The sequence below is a fragment of the Heterodontus francisci genome, chromosome 6, assembly GCF_036365525.1.
Source record: "Heterodontus francisci isolate sHetFra1 chromosome 6, sHetFra1.hap1, whole genome shotgun sequence".
Taxonomy (NCBI): domain Eukaryota; kingdom Metazoa; phylum Chordata; class Chondrichthyes; order Heterodontiformes; family Heterodontidae; genus Heterodontus; species Heterodontus francisci.
In genome coordinates this window covers 82,915,139-82,938,830 of record NC_090376.1, presented here as the reverse complement: position 1 = coordinate 82,938,830, position 23,692 = coordinate 82,915,139, and the positions used below count along the sequence as shown (strand labels likewise).

The 23,692-nt window shown below is 42.1% G+C and overlaps 1 protein-coding gene across 2 annotated transcripts in view; it reads left to right on the top strand.

The window, feature by feature from the left end:
* Positions 1 to 23,692, top strand: part of grm5b (glutamate receptor, metabotropic 5b) — a 755,124-nt gene that overhangs the window by 230,786 nt on the left and 500,646 nt on the right. For both annotated transcript variants that reach the window (XM_068033978.1, XM_068033977.1), the window contains exon 2: positions 21,295 to 21,544. In XM_068033978.1, coding sequence (XP_067890079.1) covers positions 21,295 to 21,544 — 250 coding nt within the window. The remainder of the gene's footprint in view (positions 1 to 21,294; positions 21,545 to 23,692) is intronic.

The following is a 23,692-nucleotide window of genomic DNA, read 5'->3' as shown; positions in this document are numbered from 1 at the left end:
GGAAGATAGTAATAGACCAAGAGGGCAGAGACAGGCTGTTGGAATGGGCAGATTCAAAGCAGATGAAATTCAACACAGAAAAGTGTGAAATGGGGTGCAATTTTAAAGGGGATGTGAGAACAGAGAGACCTTGGGGTGATCGTGCATAAATCGTTGAAGGTGGCAGGACAGGTTAATAAAGCATATGGGATCTTGGGCATTCTAAATAGAGGCATATAATAGAGACAATATACAAAAACCAGGAAGTTATGCTGAACCTATATAAAAAGTTAGTTTGGCCCCAGATAGAGTAGTGTGTCTAATTCTAGGCACCACAGTTTACGAAGGATGTGCAGGCTTTGGAGAGGGTACAGAACAGATTTACGAGAATGGTTCCAAGGATGAGGGATTACAGTTACATGGATAGACTGAAGAAGCAGTGATTGTTCTCCTTAGAGCAGAAAAGGCTATGTGGGATTTGAAAAAGGTTTTAAAATCATGTTTAGATAGAACAAAAAAAAATACTGTTTCCACTGGCTGAAGGGTTGATAATGAAAGGGCACAGATTTAAGGTGATTGGTAAAAGAACCAGAGGTGACATGAGGCAAAACGTTTTTACACGATGAGTGGTTAGAATTTGAAATGTGTTGCTTTATAGGGTGCGTTGTGTTTGGACTGGAAATAACAGAAACTCAAACAGAGACTACTTAATCAGCCATGTTGCCTCACTCCTTTTATTCACCATAACCTATCAACAGAGAGGGCAGTATTACAAATGATCAGCTCTTAACATATACTACACTCCCTCTCCACTTAAAAAAATGATTACCTCACAACACAATATGATTCAACCAATCTCAACAATACCTGCAATTTTACAGATTGCATTTTGTTTGGCCTGTAATCACAACCAATTCATATAAGACTGGTACAACCAGAGTAAATTACATGTAAAAAAATCATTTGCATCAAGACTAGTATGTGTATAACGAAAGCCATCATTGGTAAGAAATAATGAAAAGAACACCTTCTTTCCTGAAATAACACTGCAATATATATATATATTATCTTGTGTTTTATGTAGTATTTGCATAGACACAGGATCTAACTTCAAGTATTTCAACTATCATTTAATCTAATGACCTTATATTCAACACAGGAACAAAATAAAAAATTGTAATACTTAACCTCTTTTGGAAGGGAAAGTAGGCTTAGACTTTCAATTTCCCAATTCCTCTTTAACTTATTGCTTCTTCCTTCCTATATACTCTCAATTAACCTATCTGGCTTTTTTCTCTTTCTGTCTGGGCATCTGCTCCCATTTCCATTTCCATTTCCATGAGCTTGACTTTGCTCTCTCCACATCTCTAACTGTGTCAAACCTGAACTTTGACATTGACTACCAGCTCCACTTGATGGATGAGATTGTGACATTGATTAATCTTAATCAAAACCTCTGATTCACTTTACTGTAACAGTATATTCTGTGTTACTGGCAAACTTTCAGTTTTTTTGGTGACTTCCTTTTTCTTCCTAACTTCCACTTGGGACTGTAGGTGGAATATCATGCTTTCCTTCCATTGGATTCCCTTGGTCAAGCAAATGATCGGCATAACACTGATGGAGACTCTCTCCATTCTTCTCCAGATATGTGAATTTTTTATTATTCATTCATGGGATGTGGGCGTCACTGGCCAGGCCAGCATTTATTGCCCATCCCTAATTGCCCTTGAGAAGATGATGGTGAGCTGCCTTCTTGAACCGCTGCAGTCCATTTGGGGTAGGTACACCCACAGTGCTGTTAGGAAGGGAGTTTCAGGATTTTGACCCAGCGACAGTGAAGGAATGGCGATATAGTTCCAAGTCAGGATGGTGTGTGACTTGGAAGGGAACTTGCAGGTGGTGGTGTTCCCATGCATTTGCTGCCCTTGTCCTTCTAGTTGGTAGAGGTCGCGGGTTTGGAAGGTGCTGTCTAAGGAGCCTTGGTGCATTGCTGCAATGCATCTTGTAGATGGTACACACTGCTGCCACTGTGCGTCGGTAGTGGAGGGAGTGAATGATTGTAGAGGGGGTGCCAATCAAGCGGGCTGCTTTGTCCTGGATGGTGTCGAGCTTCTTGAGTGTTGTTGGAGCTGCACCCATCCAGGCAAGTGGAGAGTATTCCATCACACTCCTGACTTGTGCCTTGTAGATGGTGGACAGGTTTTGGGGAGTCAGGAGGTGAGTTACTCGCCTCAGGATTCCTAGCCTCTGACCTACTCTTGTAGCCACGGTATTTATATGGCTACTCCAGTTTATTTTCCGGTCAATGGTAACCCCCAGGATATTGATAGTGGGTGATGCAACGATGGTAATGCCATGGAATGTCAAGGGGAGGTGGTTAGATTCTCTCTTGTTGGAGATGGTCATTGCCTGGCACTTGTGTGGCGCAAATATTACTTGCCATTTATCAACCCAAGCCTGGATATTGTCCAGGTCTTGCTGCATTTCTACACGGGCTGCTTCAGTATCTGAGGAGTCACGAATGGTGTTGAACATTGTGCAATCATCAGCGAACATCCCCACTTCTGACTTTATGATTGAAGGAAAGTCATTGATGAAGCAGCTGAAGATGGTTGGGCCTCAGACACTACCCTGAGGAACTCCTGCAGTGATGTCCTGGAGCTCAGATGATTGACCTCCAACAAACACAACCATCTTCCTTTGTGCTAGGTATGACTCCAGCCAGCGGAGGGTTTTCCCCCTGATTCCCATTGACCTCAGTTTTGCTAGGGCTCCTTGATGCCATACTCGGTCAAATGCTGCCTTGATGTCAAGGGCAGTCACTCTCACCTCACCTCTTGAGTTCAGCTCTTTTGTCCATGTTTGAACCAAGGCTGTAATGAGGTCAGGAGCTGAGTGGCCCTGGCGGAACCCAAACTGAGCATCACTGAGCAGGTTATTGCTAAGCAACTGCGGCTTGATGGCACTGTTGATGACACCTTCCATCACTTTACTGATGATTGAGAGTAGGCTGATGGGGCGGTAATTGACCGGGTTGGACTTGTCCTGCTTTTTGTGTACAGGACATACCTGGGCAATTTTCCACATTACAGGGTAGATGCCAATGTTGTAGCTGTACTGGAACAGCTTGGCTAGGGGCGCGGCAAGTTCTGGAGCACAGTTCTTCAGTACTATTGCCGGAATATTGTCAGGGCCCATAGCTTTTGCAGTATCCAGTGCCTTCAGCCGTTTCTTGATACCACGCGGAGTGAATCGAATTGGCTGAAGTCTGGCATCTGTGATGCTGGGGACTTCAGGAGGAGGCCGAGATGGATCATCAACTCGGCACTTCTGGATGAAGGTTGTTGAATATGCCTAGTTTCTTTCCAATAACTCCAAACACATACTTCTCCTTATCACCTCGGTGGTTTTTCATCATGACCTTCTGACCAGCACTGAACTCTCTAAGTTTCATGCCTCTATATCATGACTCATCTTGACTTTGTCTTGCTTTTTTCTTACTTTGCTATTGATGTCAGGCTTAAGCAAACTAAAGCACTAACTCAAAAGGTGAGTAATTGTTGTAGAATGTGGGGTTATTCTGTAAGGGAACAGAGAATTGTCTAGCCTGTGTCACAGGAAAACATGGGAATCACTGTCTAGCTTGTCACCTGGCAAACACTTTTGCAAGGACCTCTTCACAATCTGCTCACTCCTTCCTGCAGCACCATTCAATGCTGGGTGATATGGTAGTAACAGAGTGTGTTTGACTCCATTCATACTCAGAACTATTCTGATGTAAACTGCAGGCTGTTGTCTGATACCTCTGGCAATGCATAAATTGCAAACCAACTTTTCAAAACCTCAATAGTTTTGGCACTTATGGTATTGGGCATAAGCTCAACATTTATCCACTTCTTATAGCTATCTACAAAAACAAAGTACTCTTTACCTTCCACTTCAATGAAATTGACATGTACCTGTCCCCATGGTTTCCTTGTGTTTGACCATGGGATGAAAGAATTTTGGATGGATCATTCCTTATTCTGAGACACACTTCATAACTTTTCACCAATTCTTCAATGCTTTTGTCTACCTTTGGATACCAAAAATAGCTTCTTGCTACTGCTTTCACATGTGTGCTCTTGATGTAGTTCCTTTAATAATCTTTCTCTAAATCTTGGCAGAAGAATGACTCTTAAACCTCAAAGGAGATAGCCTTGATCTACACTCAGTTAATTTTTGCATGTGTAATATCCTGTAGTTTTTCATCATCACACTGTTTAGACCAGCCATCCATGACAAAATGTAGCACTTTACTGAACACCATATCCCTGTGTGTTTCTTCACTACCTTCTCTGGCAGACACTGACATGTCATTTGTGTATGTAAAGTAATTTACGAGTAATTCAGTGGCAAAAAGTGTATCAGTCTTCACGGGAAATCTTGAAAGAATATCTGCATATGACATATGGGACTGAATCTTATAAGCCCTCCGATGTCGAGCCATGATGGGGGTACCCGGAAAATACCTCTGGGAGAGGCCCGCCAGGGGCTTCGATGCCAGGAAGGTCCTGTTGCATTTTTACCATTGGCAGCGAGGCTTCGGGGTAGCCCTCCCTGCTGCTCGGCGGCGGAACCTTCATTTAAGTATTCAAATAAATTTAAATACCTGCAAAAGCACTTACCTTCTCCCGACGGCCGGCCCATCGTGTCTGTGCTGGCCATCAAGCACCTATCTATTCCAATCCCATTTTCCAGCACTTGGCTCATAGCCTTGTATGCTATGGCATTTCAAGTGCTCATCTAAATACTTCTTAAATTTTGTGAGGGTTCCTGCCTCTACCACCCCTTCAGGCAGTGTGTTCCATTCGGAGATCCGAGGCATGACACTGGTGGGGAAGGGGTGAGGAAATAATTTTTCAGGGTGGGAGGGGCGGCAAAATAAACGCAATTGGGATGGTGGGAAGGGGTTGAGGGTCAAAGGGAATAAAGTTCGGGGGGAAAGTTTGGGATATGAATAAAAGCTTTTCTGGGGGGAGAGGGCAATTTATATATAGATCACTCATTGGGGGTGCGGTGGGACATGGGTTTCAAAGATATTTTGAAATTTTATTTTTATTTCCCAGAGACCGGGGACCTTTAAAAATTTAAATTTAAGGGCATTTAAGTGGACATTGGATAGACACATGGATGAAAATGGAATAGTGTAGGTCAGATGGTTTCACAGGGCGGCGCAACATCGAGGGCCGAAGGGCCTGTACTGCGCTGTAATGTTCTAAATTCTAAATTCTAAATGTTCTAAATTCTAAATGTCAATGAAGTGCTTGAAGCCCTTTAAAAATGGCGCTGGCGCCTGCTCGTTGGTGACGGGCACCATTGCCGGGGACAGAGCGGCCACCTCCTCTACTTCATCGGGGGGTGGTTGTTCTGCCCCCTCCATTTAAATGAGACACCATGCAAAATATCATGGCGGCTCAGTGACGCACAAGACATGCTTGCACCGCGCCTTTTTTGATGCAGGTTTCAAAATTCAGCCCTTGGTATTTAACATCATACTAAAGGACCATCAAAATCAACACACACCTCTGAAGCTTTGCTGCTGCTAGGGATGGTACCCCCTTCTTTGAACCAAATATGATCGTAAGGGCTTGATGGTCAGTTAACAAAGTGAATTTCCTGCCGTACATGTATTTGTGGAACTTTGTAACACCATATATGATGGTTAATGCTCTTTCTCAACTTGTGAGTAATTTTGCTCTGCCTTTCCATGTGGAGAATATGCTACAGGCCTCTCCACACCATTTTTCATGAGGTGCGATAACACCTTATTAAACCTTGTGGTGAGGCATCACATGCTAAGACCATTTGTTTCTTGGAATCATAGTGGGCCAAAACAGCATCACGAGTCAGTATTTTCTTCACTTCTTCAAATGCCTTCTGGCATTCTACAGATAACTCCCAGATGATTCTATTTTTGAGCCGCTCATACAGTGGCGAAAATGTGTTAGCTAAGTTGGGGATGAACTTAGAATAATATGCAACAATCGCTATGAATGTTTTTAAGTTCTTCATTGTTCTATGGTCTCTTTGCTTTCAAAATCCCTTCAACATTCTCCTGCATTGGGTGGATATCTTCACCATCCATTTGGTAATCCAGGTATATTACTCTTGACACTATGTGTAATACTGCTTGTCCCTTTGGTGTGTGATCTGTTATAAGACTCACAGGACCACAAGTAATATCCCACTAAAACTTGGGTTTTATTATAACTGAATTGGAATATATGTATACAAGTAGTTACTGCATGAGCTCGATTTGAACATTTCTTACTCTGCCAGGCTCCACCCACACTGCCTGGCCATGTGTGTCACAACATCACTTCCTTTGGTAATCTTCACTTGCAGTTCTTAAGGTGGTCCATTCTTAAGGTAGTCCTTTCTTAAGGTCATCCCACAACATCCCCCTGCTTTCCAAAGATAAAAACATGCACAATATACAGTGATGTAGTTCAGACTAACTATACATTATTAAACAGATTATCTATGGATGTCCCGGTCGGAAGTGCTCAGAGTAGTGAGCAAAGAGAGTGTTGTCTTTTTGAAAAGTCTGGGAGAGCCAACCCATTGCAACTGGAAGGAGTTTGGGACTTATAATCGCAAAGGATTTTATCATCAAAAAGGACTGTGTAACATATAAATGTGGTGTGAGATCTTCAAATGTTTGAATTAGTAAAGACCTTTATTTGTAAATTGGGGGATCAGCTACTTACAAAGTACTATTTGGGTTAATTGGGGATTTCTGATTTCTTTTAGTTTAGTTGTTATCATAAAAGTCTCAAAAAATCTTGTCAATCCCATTATTACAGGCAAGCAAATTTAACATTCTATAAAATGTAGAGGAAGTTTGTATATTCATCTGATCTGGTTATCGTGAATCTCTTCCCTCATTTGTAAAGCTCGGAAAAATTATGTCTGGCAATGTAGCCAATCACGGCCAATCCCTCTGGCGTCCGGATATTTGGTGCAATGAACTGAAGATGAAGGAGAGAATCCCGGTCATATTGCCTCTTTGTGTCAAGACTCTCAGCCTTTGTGTCATCCTTTACATGGACCGACCTAATACACTTGACCTGGATATTTTCTACCATCTACCACAGTTTGCAAGTTCTCCCTGTGTCTGCGTGGGTTTTCTCCGGGTGCTCCGGTATCCTCCCGCACGCCAAAGACTTGCAGGTTGATAGGTAAATTGGCCATTATAAATTGCCCCTAGTATAGGTAGGTGGTAGGGAAATATAGGGACAGGTGGGGATGTGGTAGGAACATGGAATTAGTGTAGGATTAGTATAAATGGGTGGTTGATGGTCGGCACAGACTCGGTGGGCCGAAGGGCCTGTTTCAGTGCTATATCTCTAAACAATGCTCTTCATCTTCTTAATTGCCTCTGATCTTTCTAATCTATCCAACTTTTCACTTACTGCTTCTAAGTGGGTGTAAGGCACTAGCTTAGTGTTGCAAAACGTCAGTTATACATTGTCCTTTATCTTCGCTTCCGCTTTGTGATGCCTAATTTTATCATTTGGTCCTCCTTGCTCAAAAACCACTTTGTGCTCTCTTAGCACTTTCTCGATGTCAGACGTACTCTTACTGATCCATACTGTAAATAACTCAGCCCAGTTTAACCATATCTTAAACCAATTCCTTCCTGTTACGACTTTAGAGAGATCATTAATCTGAAAAAATATGAGATATGAATCTCCAGAACAATTTAACAAACAACATGACAAGATTTCACGTTTTAAGACTTTTATGATAACAACTAAACTAAAAGAAATCAGAAATCCCCAATTAATCCAAATAGTACTTTGTAAGTAGCTGATCCCCCAATTTACAAATAAAGGTCTTTACTAATTCAAACATTTGAAAATCTCACACCACATTTATATGTTACACAGTCCTTTTTGATGATAAAATCCTTTGCGATTATAAGTCCCAAACTCCTTCTAGTTGCAATGGGTTGGCTCTCCCAGACTTTTCAAAAAGACAACACTCTCTTTGCTTACTACTCTGAGCACTTCTGACCTGGACATCCATGGATAATGTGATTTCTGATGATCCCATGAGTCCTTTACTCCTCCGCAAGCTTTGACTCTTAAAACGGGTTGAAGTCTTCACAGCCTTTTGCTGTATATCTTCAGAGAGCAGGCGTTTTCTCTCAATCTCTCTCTCTCCAGCTGCCACTGCTTCTTTACAGCTTGCCTTAAGGCTGCACCCTGATGGGTTCCTTCTTACAGCTTGCCTGAGGGCACAACTGTTGATTCCTTCTCTTACAACCTGTTTTTCTCCAGAAAATCTGTTAAATTTATCTGGATTTAGAAGTCAATAGCTTATCGTTCTGCTCCAAAATGCAGAGTTCATTAGTCTGAGTTCACAAAGACACTCTGGACTTTTCATTGCTCGCAGGTGTCAACACCTGCCTGGTTCATTTGCAAATTTGAATTACTGACTCCTTGTTTTATGACCCAAAAGTCTGGGAGGGTGAAACCCATTGTCATTCAGGTGTTAGTGCTATAGTCTCTGTTTCTTTGGAAGATAGCCTTTGATCTGTATTCTCTATTGTCCTGGTGATCCTTTACAGAGTGGAGGTGAGGTCAGCTGACCTTCTGGACTCCATCTTGAACTCTTAAAAATCACAATTATTTAAAAACATAATCATGTTACTAGATCCAACATTCATTTTACTTCCCATCAGGGAGAATTTTTTCCTTCCAACTACTACTAATGGCAAGTAATAGGATGCATCATCATATTCCACCATAATACTAACTTGATCTACCAATGTAGTGTAGTGTCTCCCACCCGCCCTTCTCCTCTAACCAAAAAAAAAAGAACTCTGTTGTGTTGATAAGGTAAGCTTTTTTATTTCTTCTGTATCGTGTGATTGGTTAAAAATTTACTTTCTTTTTTTTACTTTCTTTTTTTGATTTATCTATTAGTTGGTTATTTGAAAAAGACCATAGCAGAGAAGTATCAGAAAGTATTTAACTCATAGATTTATATAAAGTAATAAAGTAATTAACTAAGTAGAGATGGTTGGGCAGGTGATGTGCTGTAGCTGTATGATGTGGGAGCTGGCTGACCCCATTGTGAACGGCAGGGACCACATCTGCAGCAAGTGTTGGTTGCTGGAAGAACTCCGGCTCAGAGTTGATGATCTGGAATCTGAGCTTCAAACACTGCGGCACATCCGGGAGGGGGAGAGTTACCTGGATGTTTTGTTTCAGGAGGCAGTCACACCTGGTAGATTAAGTAATTCAAATTCAGTTAGTGATCAGGGACAATAGGGTGTGATTGCAAGTGAGGCAGGTAGGGGGATCCTGAGTTCAGGAGTGGATGAGCCTCAGCCTTTGACCTTATCCAACAGGTACAAGATACTTGCTCCCTGTGTGGATGAGGAAAAGGGCTGCGGGGAGGATGAGCCAACTGACCATGGCACCATGGTGCAGAAGGCCATTCAAGAGGGGGGAGCAAAAAGACAAGTGGTAGTTATAGGGGATTCTATAATTAGGGGGATAGATAGTATCCTTTGCAAGCCGGATCGGGAGTCCCGCATGGTGTGTTGCCTGCCCGGTGCCAGGGTGCAGGACATCTCTGACCGGCTTGAAAGGATATTGGAGCGGGAGGGGGAGGATCCAGTTGTTGTGGTCCACGTTGGGACTAACAACATAGGCAAGGCTAGGATGGAGGACCTGTTTGGGGATTATAAAGCACTAGGAACGAAATTAAGGAACAGGTCCTCGAGGGTCATAATCTCCGGATTACTGCCCGAGCCGCGTGCAAATTGGCTTAGGGATAAGAATATTAGGAAAGTAAACACGTGGCTAAGGGAGTGGAGTGGGAAAGAGGGGTTCCATTTCATGGGGCATTGGCATCAGTTTTGGAACCGGGGGGATCTGTACCAATGGGACGGTCTCCACCTGAACCGATCTGGAACCAGTGTTCTAGCGAAACGGATAAATAGGGTGGTCTCTAGGACTTTAAACTAGTGACTCGGGGGGAAGGGAAAGGGAAAACAAAAGGGAGTATGATGGTAAATAAAAAGGTAAGCAGCAGGTTAACATGTGTGCAGGAGGGTTTAAGTTCAAGGCAGACTATGAAAGAAGCAGAAAGGAAGGATAACTCAGGAGTTATTATTAGAGATGTTGGAAATCATGAGGGTAAGAAAGCTAGCATAAAGGCACTTTATCTGAATGCTCGTCGCATTTGTAACAAGGTTGATGAGTTAACGGCACAAATCATCGCGAATGAATATGATTTGGTAGCCATTACGGAGACATGGTTACAGGTTGGTCACGACTGGGAGTTAAATATCCAGGGGTACCAGACTATTCGGAAGGACAGACAGGAAGGTAAGGGAGGTGGTGTAGCTCTGATATTCAAGGACGACATCAGGGCGGTGCTGAGAGATGATATAGGTTCTATGGAGAATGAAATTGAATCCATTTGGGTGGAAATTAGAAACTCTAAGAAGAAAAAGTCATTGATAGGTGTAGTCTATAGGCCACCAAATAATAACATCACAATGGGGCGGGCAATAAACAAAGAAATAACTAATACCTATAAAAATGGTACGGCAATTATCATGGGGGATTTTAATCTACATGTAGATTGGTCGAACCAGCTCAGTCAGGGTAGCCTTGAGGAGGAGTTCGTTGAGTGTATCCGTGATAGTTTTCTTGAACAGTATGTAATGGAACCGACGAGGGAGCAAGCTATCCTAGATCTAGTCCTGTGTAATGAGACAGGAATAATTAATGACCTCATAGTTAGGGATCCTCTTGGAAGGAGTGATCACAGTATGGTTGAATTTAAAATACAGATGGAGAGTGTGAAGATAAAATCCAATACCAGGGTCCTGCGCTTGAACAAGGGGGACTACAATAGAATGAAAGAGGACTTGGCTAAAGTAGACTGGAAACAAAGATTTTATAGTGGGACAGTTGACGAGCAGTGGAGGACTTTCAAAGCAATTTTTCAAAGTGCTCAGCAAAAGTATATTCCAGTGAAAAGGAAGGACTGGAAGAAAAGGGGTAATCTGCCATGGGTGTCTAAGGAAATAAGGGAGGCTATCAAATTGAAAGAGAAGGCATACAAAGTGGCCAAAAACAGCATGAAACTAGAAGATTGGGAAAACTTTAAAGGTCAACAGAAAGCCACAAAAAGAGCTATAAAGAAAAGTAAGATAGAACATGAGAAAAAACGAGCACAGAATATAAAGACTGATAGCAAAAGTTTCTATAAATATATAAAACGAAAAAGAGTAGCTAAAGTAAACGTTGGTCCTTTAGAGGATGAGAAGGGGAATTTAATTATGGGATATGATGAAATGGCCGAGGCATTGAACAGGTATTTTGTATCGGTCTTCACAGTGGAGGACATTAATAACATGCCAGTAATTGACAAAGAGACGAACGTAGGTGAGGACCTGGAAACAATCATTATTACGGAAGAGGCAGTGTTGGGCAAGCTAATGGAGCTAAGGATTGATAAGTCTCCTGGCCCTGATGGAATGCATCCCAGGGTACTAAAAGAAATGGCGGGAGAAATAGCAGGTGCACTGGCGGTAATTTTCCAAAATTCGCTGGACTCTGGGGTAGTCCCAGCAGATTGGAAAACAGCAGATGTGACTCCACTGTTTAAAAAGGGAGGTAGACAAAAGATGGGGAATTATAGACCGGTTAGCTTAACCTCTGTAGTGGGGAAGATGCTTGAGTCTATTATCAAGGAAGAAATAGCAGGGCATCTCGATAGAAATTGTCCCGTTGGGCAGACGCAGCATGGGTTCATGAAGGGCAGGTCATGCTTGACAAATCTTTTGGAATTCTATGATGACATTACGAGCAAGGTGGACAATGGGGACCCAGTGGATGTGGTGTACCTAGATTTCCAAAAGGCCTTCAACAAGGTGCCGCACAAGAGGCTGCTGCATAAAATAAGGATGCATGGCGTTAGGGGTAAAGTATTAGCATGGATAGAGGATTGGTTGACTAACAGGAAGCAGAGAGTGGGGATAAATGAGTGCTATTCTGGTTGACAATCAGTCACTAGTGGTGTGCCTCAGGGATCGGTGTTGGGACCGCAATTATTTACAATTTATATAGATGATTTGGAGTTGGGGACCACGTGTAGGGTGTCAAAGTTTGCAGATGACACTAAGATGAGTGGCAGAGCAAAGTGTGCAGATGACTGTGAAACTTTGCAGAGGAACATAGATACATTGAATGAGTGGGCAAAGGTCTGGCAGATGGAATACAATGTTAATAAATGTGAAGTCATTCATTTCGGTAGGAGTAACAGTAAAAAGGATTATTACTTGAATGGTAAAATGTTGCAGCATGCTGCTATGCAGAGGGACCTGGGTGTCCTTGTGCATGAATCGCAGAAGGTTGGTCTGCAGGTACAGCAAGTAATTAGGAAGGCAAATGGAATTTTGTCCTTCATTGCTAAAGGGATTGAGTTTAAAAGCAGAGAGGTTATGTTGCAGCTGTATAAGGTACTGGTGAGGCCGCACCTGGAGTACTGTGTGCAGTTTTGGTCTCCTTACTTGAGAAAGGATGTACTGGCACTGGAGAGGGTGCAGAGGAGGTTCACTCGGTTGATTCCGGAGTTGAGGGGGTTGGCTTATGAGGAGAGACTGAGTAGATTGGGATTATATTCATTGGAATTCAGAAGAATGAGGGGGGAATCTTATCGAAACATATAAAATTATGAAGGGAATAGATAAGATACAAGTAGAGAGGATGTTTCCACTGGCAGGTGAAGCTAGGACAAGAGGGCATAGCCTCAAGATTAGAGGGAGCAGATTTAGGACTGAATTAAGAAGGAACTTCTTCACCCAGAGGGTTGTTAATCTATGGAATTCCTTGCCCAGTGAAGTAGTTGACGCTTCTTCAGTAAACGTTTTTAAAGCTAAGGTAGATATCTTTTTGAACAATAAAGGAATTAAGGAATACGGTGAGAGCGCGGGTAAGTGGATCTGAGTCCACAAAAAGATCATCCATGATCTTATTGAATGGCGGAGCAGGCTCGAGGGGCCGGACGGCCTACTCCTGCTCCTAGTTCTTATGATCTTATGAATAACTAGTCAGTTTTACATAAGGGAATGCGACTTAGGGACTTCTTGAACTCTCCTTCCGAGATAACAGACACTGTTGCAGCTGTATCAATGATGAAAGTAAGTTGTGACTCTTCTACTTTCAGTTCTACTGTGGGCGCTGGAATTATATCTTCAGCCCTTTAACTCTCATCTTCCATGTGTTGTTTTTATTGTTCTCTGATGGCGTACAACTTGATCTTCCTGCTCGATAATAACTTCTGTTTCCATATCTATAATATGTGCATTGGAAGACCTCCAGGCCTCTGAACTAGTTTTGATCTCCCCTGACATCGACCTGCTGCTTTACTGCAAGTTGTCACTTGGCCCCAACCTGGCACTTAACCACGACATGGTGCTTTACTGCGACGTGGAGTTTGACTGTGACCTGGAGCATTACTGTTTCCTCTACTCCTGCATGCCATCTGGATCTGAGCAACTTTCACATAGGCATAGCACAGCACTTTGATTGGAAATGGAGACATTGAGATTATTTGTGGCTACACCTGAACTTCTGACTCTGAGACTATGGACTTGGCTCCCATGGCCTGGATCCTACTGAAATCCTGTGGACCTCTCCCTGGCTTGGAAAAAGAATTCCCTTGCAATTTGCAACTATCTCTTTCTGCAATTTCCATGGCCATGGCCTCATTGCAGGCCTCCCTCCATGTCAATATATTTCCTTGATTCAACAGCTTGGCCTGGATGTTATTGTTCTTCAAGCCTTCTACAAAATGATCTATAAGGTTTATCTCTAATTCACACCATATCCACAGTAGCAGGAGAGTTTCTTTAATTCAGAATGTAATCCACTACAGAATCACTTAACAACTGTTTCCTTTGATGGAGTGCAACACTCAATGCAATTTCATTCTTAGTCGTGCCATAATAGGAACATAGAATCTAAATTATTTTGGTGAATCTCAAGGACTGGGGTCTGCTGGCCAACATTGGTTAGACTTCACATTAAAGGCATCTGGCCCCATCATGGTAAGGAAGACATTGGCCGGAATTTTACATTGGGGTGGAGGTCCCACCCACCAACTGAATAGTCAGGGGCAAGCCCACCTCTGCCAGGCCTAGAAGCCATGCAGCAATTTTGCATGGCCCAAGCCCTTAATTAGCCTCAGTCGGGACTTCCACACCTCTGAGGCAGGAGGTCCCGCCTCCAGGAGAGCCAATCAGAGGACCAGCAACTCCTCATTCCCAACAGTGCCACTGTGAGCGGTGGTCACTGCTGGGAGTGCACTCAGCCAAAAGAGCAAGAGGGACACCAGCCCCAAAAGGTGAGTGGGGTTTCGGACCTCGTCACTGAAAAGTAGCTGGGCCCCGGTGAGGGGGTGGGAGTTGATTAGGAAGGCGAGGGAAGGTGCTCCAGCAGGCGTGGTCTGTGCTGTGGGGGAAGCCTTATATTGGCACAGAGCTCCCGATCAGGAGGGCCCCCCGAGCCCGTAAGTAGGCCACCAGGTTTTATCGGGTAGTCTCCTCAGATGGCGAAGTGCCCGGTTGCCACTGGTGATATACTTAAGGATTTAAATTGGCCTGGGGTGAGTGGGCTGTTTTCAACCTCCCCCACTGCTGGTAAAATAGCAGCAGGGGTGGTAAGGTGATGGGAAAGGCACCCCGCCTCCTGCTCAATTTTATGTCCCCCCCCCCCCCACCTGCCTCCAGTCCACCGCCGGGGGAGGGTGTAAAGTTCTGGCCATTAACTTTATCCTAATTGCCTATTTTTTCTTCCATCCAAATGTTAAGCATTTATTCAAAATTATTCCTCTTTGTCCGGGTTGAATTCTCCCATTGACCATTGTACCAATCTTTTCCATGCAACTACATATACCACACAGTCTAAATTTGCCTCTGCTTACAGTTCATATCTGACTCACTGAGCTGTGCAGCAACGTGACATGTGCACATGGAGCAATCTTTCTAAACTACTCAAACTTCCTCAAATTTAACTTCAGTTGTTCCAGAAAGTGTCACATTGTTCTCCAGTCCCTGATTATTCCAATGAAACGTTAAAAAAAAATCCATCCGTTCCTTGTAGACATCTTTCTGTGGTGTTTAGACTAGAAATAACTCACTCAATGATGCTACAGATTCAATAGCAGCCTTCAAAAGGGAGCTGGATAAATATTTGAAGGAGAAAGATTTGCAGGGATATAGGAAATGAAAGGCTAACTGAAATACTCTTTGGAAGAGCTAGCACAGACTTGATGGGCCAAGTGGCCTCATTCTGTGCTCTATTATTTTATGATATAATCTTGTATTCTCTAATGATTACTAGTCTAATCTATGCAACCTGTCCTCATAATTTAACCCTTTTAGCCCTAACACCATTCTGGAGAATCTGCACTCCATCCCCCCAAGGTCAATACATCCTTACTGAGGTGATGTACCCAGAACTGAATGCAGTACTCTAAGTGGGGTCTCACCAGAGCTTTATACAACTGTAGCATAACTTCCACCCCTTTGTATTTCAACCCTCTTCAAATAAAGGTGCACAATCCATGAGCCTTTTATATTATTTTTGTACCTGTCCAGTAATCGTTAATGAAAAATCTTACTGCTGCCCCCAGTTCTGGACTTCTCGTTATTTAGAAAATACTCTTCTATCTTTCTTAGGACCAGTCGTTGACCTCACACTTTCCAAAATTAAACTCCATCTGCACACAGTTTTACCCACTCATTATTGTCACAGCAGCTTACTTTTTTGAATGATAATTTTCTTTAATCCATTGACAAGAGATCTGAATTTATATACTTTTAAAGAAATTTTAAAAAGACCAGATAAAAGATGACTTTGCTAGCAGCTAAAGATGGCCACCTAATTTGCAACACTGTATCCTACATTGCAAGGCCAAGAGGAGGGAGACGAAATCATCTGCATCGCTGTCTCCAAGAGACCCACCAAACCAGTCATCTACCTCTTCAAACTAAAAGCTTCAGGACCACCGAATTCAGCTCGAAGCCAGCTGAATCACCAAATCCCACAGAATCTATACCCTTTTTTCTATGGATTCTAACTCAACCAATCTACCTTTCCCCACTCTGTAACCTATTTGTGTGTGTGTAAACCTCTAGTGCGTGTGTGTGTGAGTGAAAATTGGCACTTAGTTTATTACTTTAATGAGTTCAGTTTAGGTACACTAAAGTTAACCTCTTTCTTTGTTAAACTCAAGAAAACCTGTCTGATTGGTTCTTGTTATGATCATAGCAAATAAGTATTCAAACACCTACTGAATTGGCCAGTACATTCACTTTAAAAAAGAATTAAACCTGTTGTGGTCAAACAAGGAGATGGAAAAGAGGGAAGCCCTTCAACCCCTCCTCACCTGACCATAACATTAACAATGTGCCTTTGTAACTTTCTGCTGCCATCCACGCTATTCATTGTGCCACCGAACTTAGTGGGCTGAATTTTACTAGCCCTCCAACGTCCGGGGCCGTGGCTGGTGGGCCCAGAAAATTCTTCTGGGAGAATTCGGCCACAAAACCGAATGCCGGGAAGGCCTTGCCGTATTTTACCAGGGGTGCCGAGGCCTCGGTGTGGCCCCCTCCCCACTGCTTGGTGGCAGGGCCTTCATTTAAATAATCAAACCAGATTACAATTAACGAATAATTACTTACCAGGTAGCGAGAGTCGTCCCACACCGATATTCCGGCCGCTGGCTGGAACTCCTGCGCCTTCAGAACTCCAGAGATCCGAGGCGTGCCACTGGTTGGGAGGGGGAGGAGTGAAATTTTCAGGTCAGCGGGAGTGGGAAAAACTCTTTGTATTGGTGGGGGGGATGGTGGGAAAGGGTTGTGAGTTTAAGTTATTAAAGGTCGGGGGGCAAAGGTCGGGATCTGAATAAAAGTTTTTTTGGGGAGTAATGGGCTATTAGTGAATTGATTATTCCTTTGGGGTGTGGGTGAAGGGAGTGAAGATCTTATTTAATGTATAACTTTAATTTTACACGTTCGTTCCCTTTAAAAATTCAAAATTCGTCTAAGGACTTGTAGCCCTTTAAAAATGGCACCAGCACAGTGGTGCCGGACACCATTGCCTGGCTTGGAGCGGCCGCCCCCTCTACGTTATCGGGGGTGACCATTCCGCCCCCTCCATTTAAATGAGCCCCCGCATGAAATACCGTTCCGCGCGTGATGGCCGCTGACTTCATAGCGCACTGCCGGGATTTGCGGCGTGTTTCTAAAATGCAGCCTAATGCTGTCAACAAACTTAGATTCACAGATTTTTATTCCTTCATCCAAGTCATTTACAAATATAGTGAAAAACTGTGGTGCCAATCACATTCTGACAATTTGAGTACAAACTCAATATCCCTACTCTCTGTCTCCTACCTGCTAACCAATTCTCTATTTATGGCAATAGATTGTCTTTAATTTCATGCAGTCCCAATTTTGTTTACAGTCTCTTATGTGGAATCTTATAAAAATGCCTTCTGGAAGCCCATATAAGTAACATCCACAGACATCTCCTTTATCTACCATATAAGTTACGTCCTCAAACAATTTAACTAGATTTATGAGACATGCAAATCCATGTTGGCTCTTTCTGAACACTTCATGTATGTCCATGTTTGCTCACTCACTCTCTCTCGAATAGTAGATTCCAGTAAATTCCCACAACAGATGTGAGATTAGTAAGCCTATCATTTCCTAGTTTATCTCTTTCATCTTGACTCTTCTGGTACCAATACCAGTTATTGTTATATCCATGAATCTATAAAGCCATGAAGCACTGTTGAATATACCTACAACACATGGACTGCAGCAGTTCAAGAAGGTGGCTCACCACCACCTTCTCAAGGGCAATTAGGGATGGGCAATAAATGCTGGCCTTGCCAGGGATGCCCACATCTCATGAATGAATAAAAAAGAGAAGATTTTTGGTGGAAATGATCTGTGTTATAAGACTAGGTCCTGTGGAATTGTTCATGATACATTGGATGATATGTTGTTTTATAACAGCATGAGCATTATGCCATGTAATGCATGAAGCATTTTTATTTAGAGATACAGCACTCAAACAGGCCCTTTGGCCCACTGAGTCTGTGCCGACCAACAACCACCCATTTATACTAATCCTATATTAATCCCATATTCCCTACCGTCTACCTACATTAGGAACAATTTACAAATCAACCTGCAAGTCTTTGGCTGTGGGAGGAAACCGGAGCACCCGGCAGAAACCCACGCATTCACAGGGAGAACTTGCAAACTCCGCACAGGCAGTACCCAGAACTGAACCCAGGTTGCTGGAGCTGCGAGGCTGCGGTGCTAACCACTGCGCCACTGTGCCACCCACTATTATTCGATCACTGAGGTGTCGTTGTGTTTTACCAGCCCTGTAACTTTGTGGCCAGAGGGTTTAATTGCTGTTGGTGAGGGAAGTTTGAAGATAGTCAGGTTATAAATTCTCAGCTCCATATCAGAAGATACAAATATGAAATTACTTCTTTCTTTTGATAAATACTTTTGACACATTGAAATGTAACCACTAAAGTTGATGGGTAGTGATGTGCCATCTTCTAAAGATGTGTGTGGTTTAACTTTCACTGACTGCAGAAAAGCAAAGGAGAATAGACTGAATCTGTTTTGTTGAACAGCTTTGTGCTCATATTGCTTCAGCTTTTCCAGTTATATCATTCTTCAAAATAAACAAATTTATATCAGCTTATGAATTTTGAATGAGTATAGGATAATGTGTGCTTGGAATAGTCACTCTGTTATTTATAAAGCCCTTTAATTTCATGAAATGTAAAGGGGGTGTTAAGCCTAGAGATAAGTACTATGAACAGTAAATGTGTGGCTTTACATACATCCATTGGATTGTTTTTTGTTGGAAGCTTCCTTTTTTGTACTTCAGTAATATCAACCAAGGAAACTGGTGCAACAATCATGAGAAATATTTTTTGCAAACCACAGTGAAGACAGAAACGTATATTAAAAGTGGCTACTCAACAGACTGATACCAAATCAAGCACATTTATGGTAGGAAGTGAAACATTTCTGGGGCAATACATTTGGCTGACTTACTGAGCACATGCGCATTTACAGGCTCCATGCAAGAATTATTGATTGTTTAACAGTTTCTTCGCAAAATATTAAAATAGAATTTGATTCAAGGGCAAAATATTTAGTATTAGCAATAACATAATTATATGATTACTTTAATGTACAAAACAATCACAGATAGGAAATAGAAAACTGACACCAAGGGAGGAAAATACAGATAATATTGAGATTATTTCGGGTGACTGTAAGCTTGGCTGAAGAGATGGGTTTTAAATGAGGAGAGAAAGGTGGATAAACAGAGTGATTTAGGGAAGGAGTTCAAGAGAATGGTACCCAGGTGGTTGAAGGGAAGGGTACAGGTGCATAAACAGTCAGAGTCTGAAGACAAAAAATATTCATCAGGGCAGAATGTTGGGCTGGAGGATGTAGCAGTGGATTCAGTTATTGGAAGATTCAAAGATGAAGATAAAGATTTTAATTTAAGGCATTGTGCAGGGGAAGCCAATAAAAGTCAGCAAGGATAGGAATAATGGGCCAACTGGGGCAGAGGATTCTTGCAGCAGAGTTTTGGATATTTTGTAGTTTATGGAAGGTGGAAGATGGAAGTAAACAAGAAAAGCTTTCTAACGATTGAGTCCAGCGATAAAAAAGACATGTATAAAATTTCAGTATTGGAGGCAGGGAAAGTTGTGAAGGTGAAAGCAAGTAATCTTTATGATGGAGTGGATATGAGCTGTGAAACTCAGCTCGGGGAATAATGGGATGCCAATGTTGAGAACAGTTTAGTTCAACCTGAGATTGCAAACAGTGACAACGGAACAGGGTTTTAAGATTCAATGCACTTACCAGTAGAATTATTATCTTCTTCAAAGATCATGGTTTTAAACAATACTTACATTTTAGTTTAACTACATCCAACACTGAAAGCTGTACAATTAAGGACTTGAATTTTGCTAAGGTTTGATTTTCATTTTTGCAATTGTATGAAATTAAGATCACCATGAAAATATTGCGTTCTCCTAATAGAATTATAGATTGGTTACAGCACAGAAGGAGACCATTCGACCCATTGGGCCCATGCCGGCTCTCTGCAAGAGCAATTTAGCTAGTCCCGCTCCCTTGCCCTTTCCCTATAGCCCTGCAATTTTCTTTCCCGTCAGGTGCTTCTCCTATTCCCTTTTGAAGGCCATGATTGAATCTGCCTCCAAAGTCCTTTCAGGCAGTGTACTCCAGATTATAACCACTCGCTGCGTAAAAAAGTTTTTTCCTCATGTCGCCTTTGGTTCTTTAGTCAATCACCTTAACTCTATGTCCTCTGGTTCACGACCTTTCCGCCAATGGGAACAGTTTTTCTCTATCTACTCCATCTAGACCCCTCACGATTTTGAACACCTCTATCAAATCTCCTCGATCTCCTCTTTCACTTCGAGTTTTCATGTGGGGATTAGTTTCCTTGGCCTACTGCCATAACTTTGACTGATGGAATGGCATAAATAGCTAATAATGATCATTCAAATCATTTCTCCGGAACTTCCACTGACCTTCTGTTGAGGTTAAGGCATTACCTCAGGACAACCCTGTGGAAATTTAAGATTTAAATATTTTAAGAGTCACTGGTGAGGTATTACACCTACTTTTCGGTATTTAGGTAACTGTGATGCATTTCCAGTCTTGTCTAAAACTTGTAGATTTGTAGCTGCATTTAAATGGCCAACATCTTTGTATTTACATTTATGATCTTTGTAGTAGATGCCATATATTGTAGCTGGTTTAGTATTGTGAATGTAACTGGTGAATTAAATATGGTAATTTGTGGGTGCAAATGTAATTGTAGGTTAGAATATTTTATTCATGCCAAAAACTGTCAGTGAAATGTTAATGCAAATAAAGTCGTATAATAAAAAAGGATATTTGTTTTTGCAAATTCATTGCAATTTGCATTGCTATTTCAAATTCTTAGAAAAAATGTACCTGCCTTGAATTCATGCAGCTTTGGAAGTGAACTTCTGACATGAAAACAAGCAAATAATTGGTTATGCATTACTGGCGACAGGATCAATAAGTGAAGTTAGTTAAACTCCTTGTATAAGATAGCAGCAGCTTTTTTTATATAACTGAGATTAATTGTCGATGCACAGTGACATCCAATGCTTGTCTTGTAGGTAATTATGGAGAAAGTGGCATGGAAGCTTTTAAAGAGATGGCAGCTAAAGAGGGAATCTGCATTGCTCACTCCTACAAAATCTACAGCAATGCTGGGGAGCAGAGCTTTGATAAGCTTTTGAGGAAGCTGCGCAGTCAACTACCAAAGGCCCGAGTTGTGGCTTGCTTTTGTGAGGGCATGACTATAAGAGGGCTGCTGATGTCTATGAGGCGACTTGAATCTATGGGAGAGTTCCAGCTGATTGGCAGGTAAGTGAAAATCTCAGGCTTTACTGAATTTCTATTTACATATTGGTGTGGTTCAAGTCAGGATCTCTGGGGCTTTGGAAGTGGGTGAAAATAACAATGTCAGCAGCAGACAAAACAGCTCACCTTAGATAGCTCCAAAACTTTGAATGAGGAAGCTAGCTTGATATTAAATATGTGCCTTGGTCCAGAGTGGATCAATAAAATCAGATTCTTCCCTCAAAGGAAGAGTACTACTACCTCTCTGCTTTGACATGCATAATATAGTCCAATGGTTGTTGTTTACCAGCTGCCACCATGCTTGTCTGCATTATGTAACACCATTATTTGTATTCTGTTGCTATTTGATATAAATGGATAGAGCTAAGGGATAGGATGGGAAATGGTATTGTTCTTGGTGTACACTGTAGATGACCAAACAGTGAAGATAGGACAAAGAGGGGAGATTTGTAATTAGTCTAGAGAGATATATAAGAACAATAGGGCAATAAAATTGGATTACTTTAAATATCGCAAGATGGACTGGGATAAAGGTAATTGCTGGGAATTTGTGCGAGGACTTTCCCAATCTACTGTCGGACCTTAGATGGGAGATTTGTAGAACCCCAGAGAAGCAGCATAAATGGCTATGAATAGCCACTTACGCCATTTCTCCAGGGATTCTGCTGATCTTTAGAAGAACAGGGAGGAAATTCTTCTCCAGTGGATATGATGAAAGTGGGGAAATTGTTTTTTCCCTAGGTCAGTGTGTTTTTAGTCCAACTAGGATGTGTTTGATTTCACTTTGGGAAATAACATACAACAAATAATTGTTATGCGAATAGGTTCACTCTAGGGTAATACTAACAATAAAATAGTTAGGCTTGATGTCAAAATAGAAAAGGATAATGAATAATCAAAGTACAGTGCTGGACTGGAAAAAAGGCAAAGATAATGGGCCAAATCTTCCTGGAAAAATAACAATGAATTTACATCACACGCTGTTATCACCACACAATTTGACTAGCAAGTTTAGGGGACTATGAGCAATACTGTGAGTTGCGTATCTCCAGAACTGTTGGTTGAATTATGCTGCTCTATTGGTTGCTTTGCACAAATGACAACTCCCCTTTAGCCTCCCTGTTATTTTTAGGAACTTACTGGATTTGCACATTAATTGTCCATTAAACTTGTCACAGAAAATTCGGGTTGATAATTTACAGTGTAAATCCAGAGAAACCTGTGTAAACGAACATCACCAAACTGCAGACATCAGCAAGAAATGGATATTTATTGATATTTACATTACAATAGATACAAAGTGACCTTGAAACCACACATAAATTAGGAATTCTGGATAGTCTTCAATGCACCAAGTCATAAAACACTGGACACCGGCAGGTAAATGTGAAAAAAATTCTGTTGGTGTGTAATGAAGATCCCTGTACCCAGCATGCATAGTGACAGCAAACCCACTCTATCTCTGGGATTGATTGCTTGCGTAGCTCGACCACAGGGATGGATGGGTTTCTCGACCGCTATGGATGTTGGCTAAAGAGATCTCTATTACACAAAATCTGGGAACTGCCATCGATGGGTGGAGAGGTTAGGCATCGTTGACCCTGAAACTGTGGAGGTGAGGAGGGGAGGGTTTGAATTATGGAAGTAGGCTGAAATCCTGGGAGGGCTGAAATGGGCGAGGGGTGCAGGTGTGGGGGTGGCCGCAAGAGATTGTGGACAGGGAAACTGGTGAATGAGTGATGAGGGTTAGAAGGAGATTGGGGAATGGAACTGATGGGCAGAGATGGAGACAAGGGTCTCAGGGGAGAGATTGGTGAGGATTTATTTTTTCACCTCCTCATGGGTAGCCTCCTGGCTCTTGAAACTTCTCACTCAATAACTGCTGGCAAGAAGCCAAAAGTAAAGATTCTCAATTAGAGGGGACCCATACTTTATCAGGTAAATCCAAAATATTTGTAGAAGTCAAGTGATCCAGTATCATTTAATCTGATATCATGTAAGCTGATAACACATGATACAACCTCATGAGATGTGACACCACATGGTTAGATGCTATGTGGTCAGAACATCACATGATCTCCAGAATTGCCTCCAACCAGAGTTGGCAACGCTCCTTCACTACTATGTCAGGTACTGATCAGCTGCTAACAA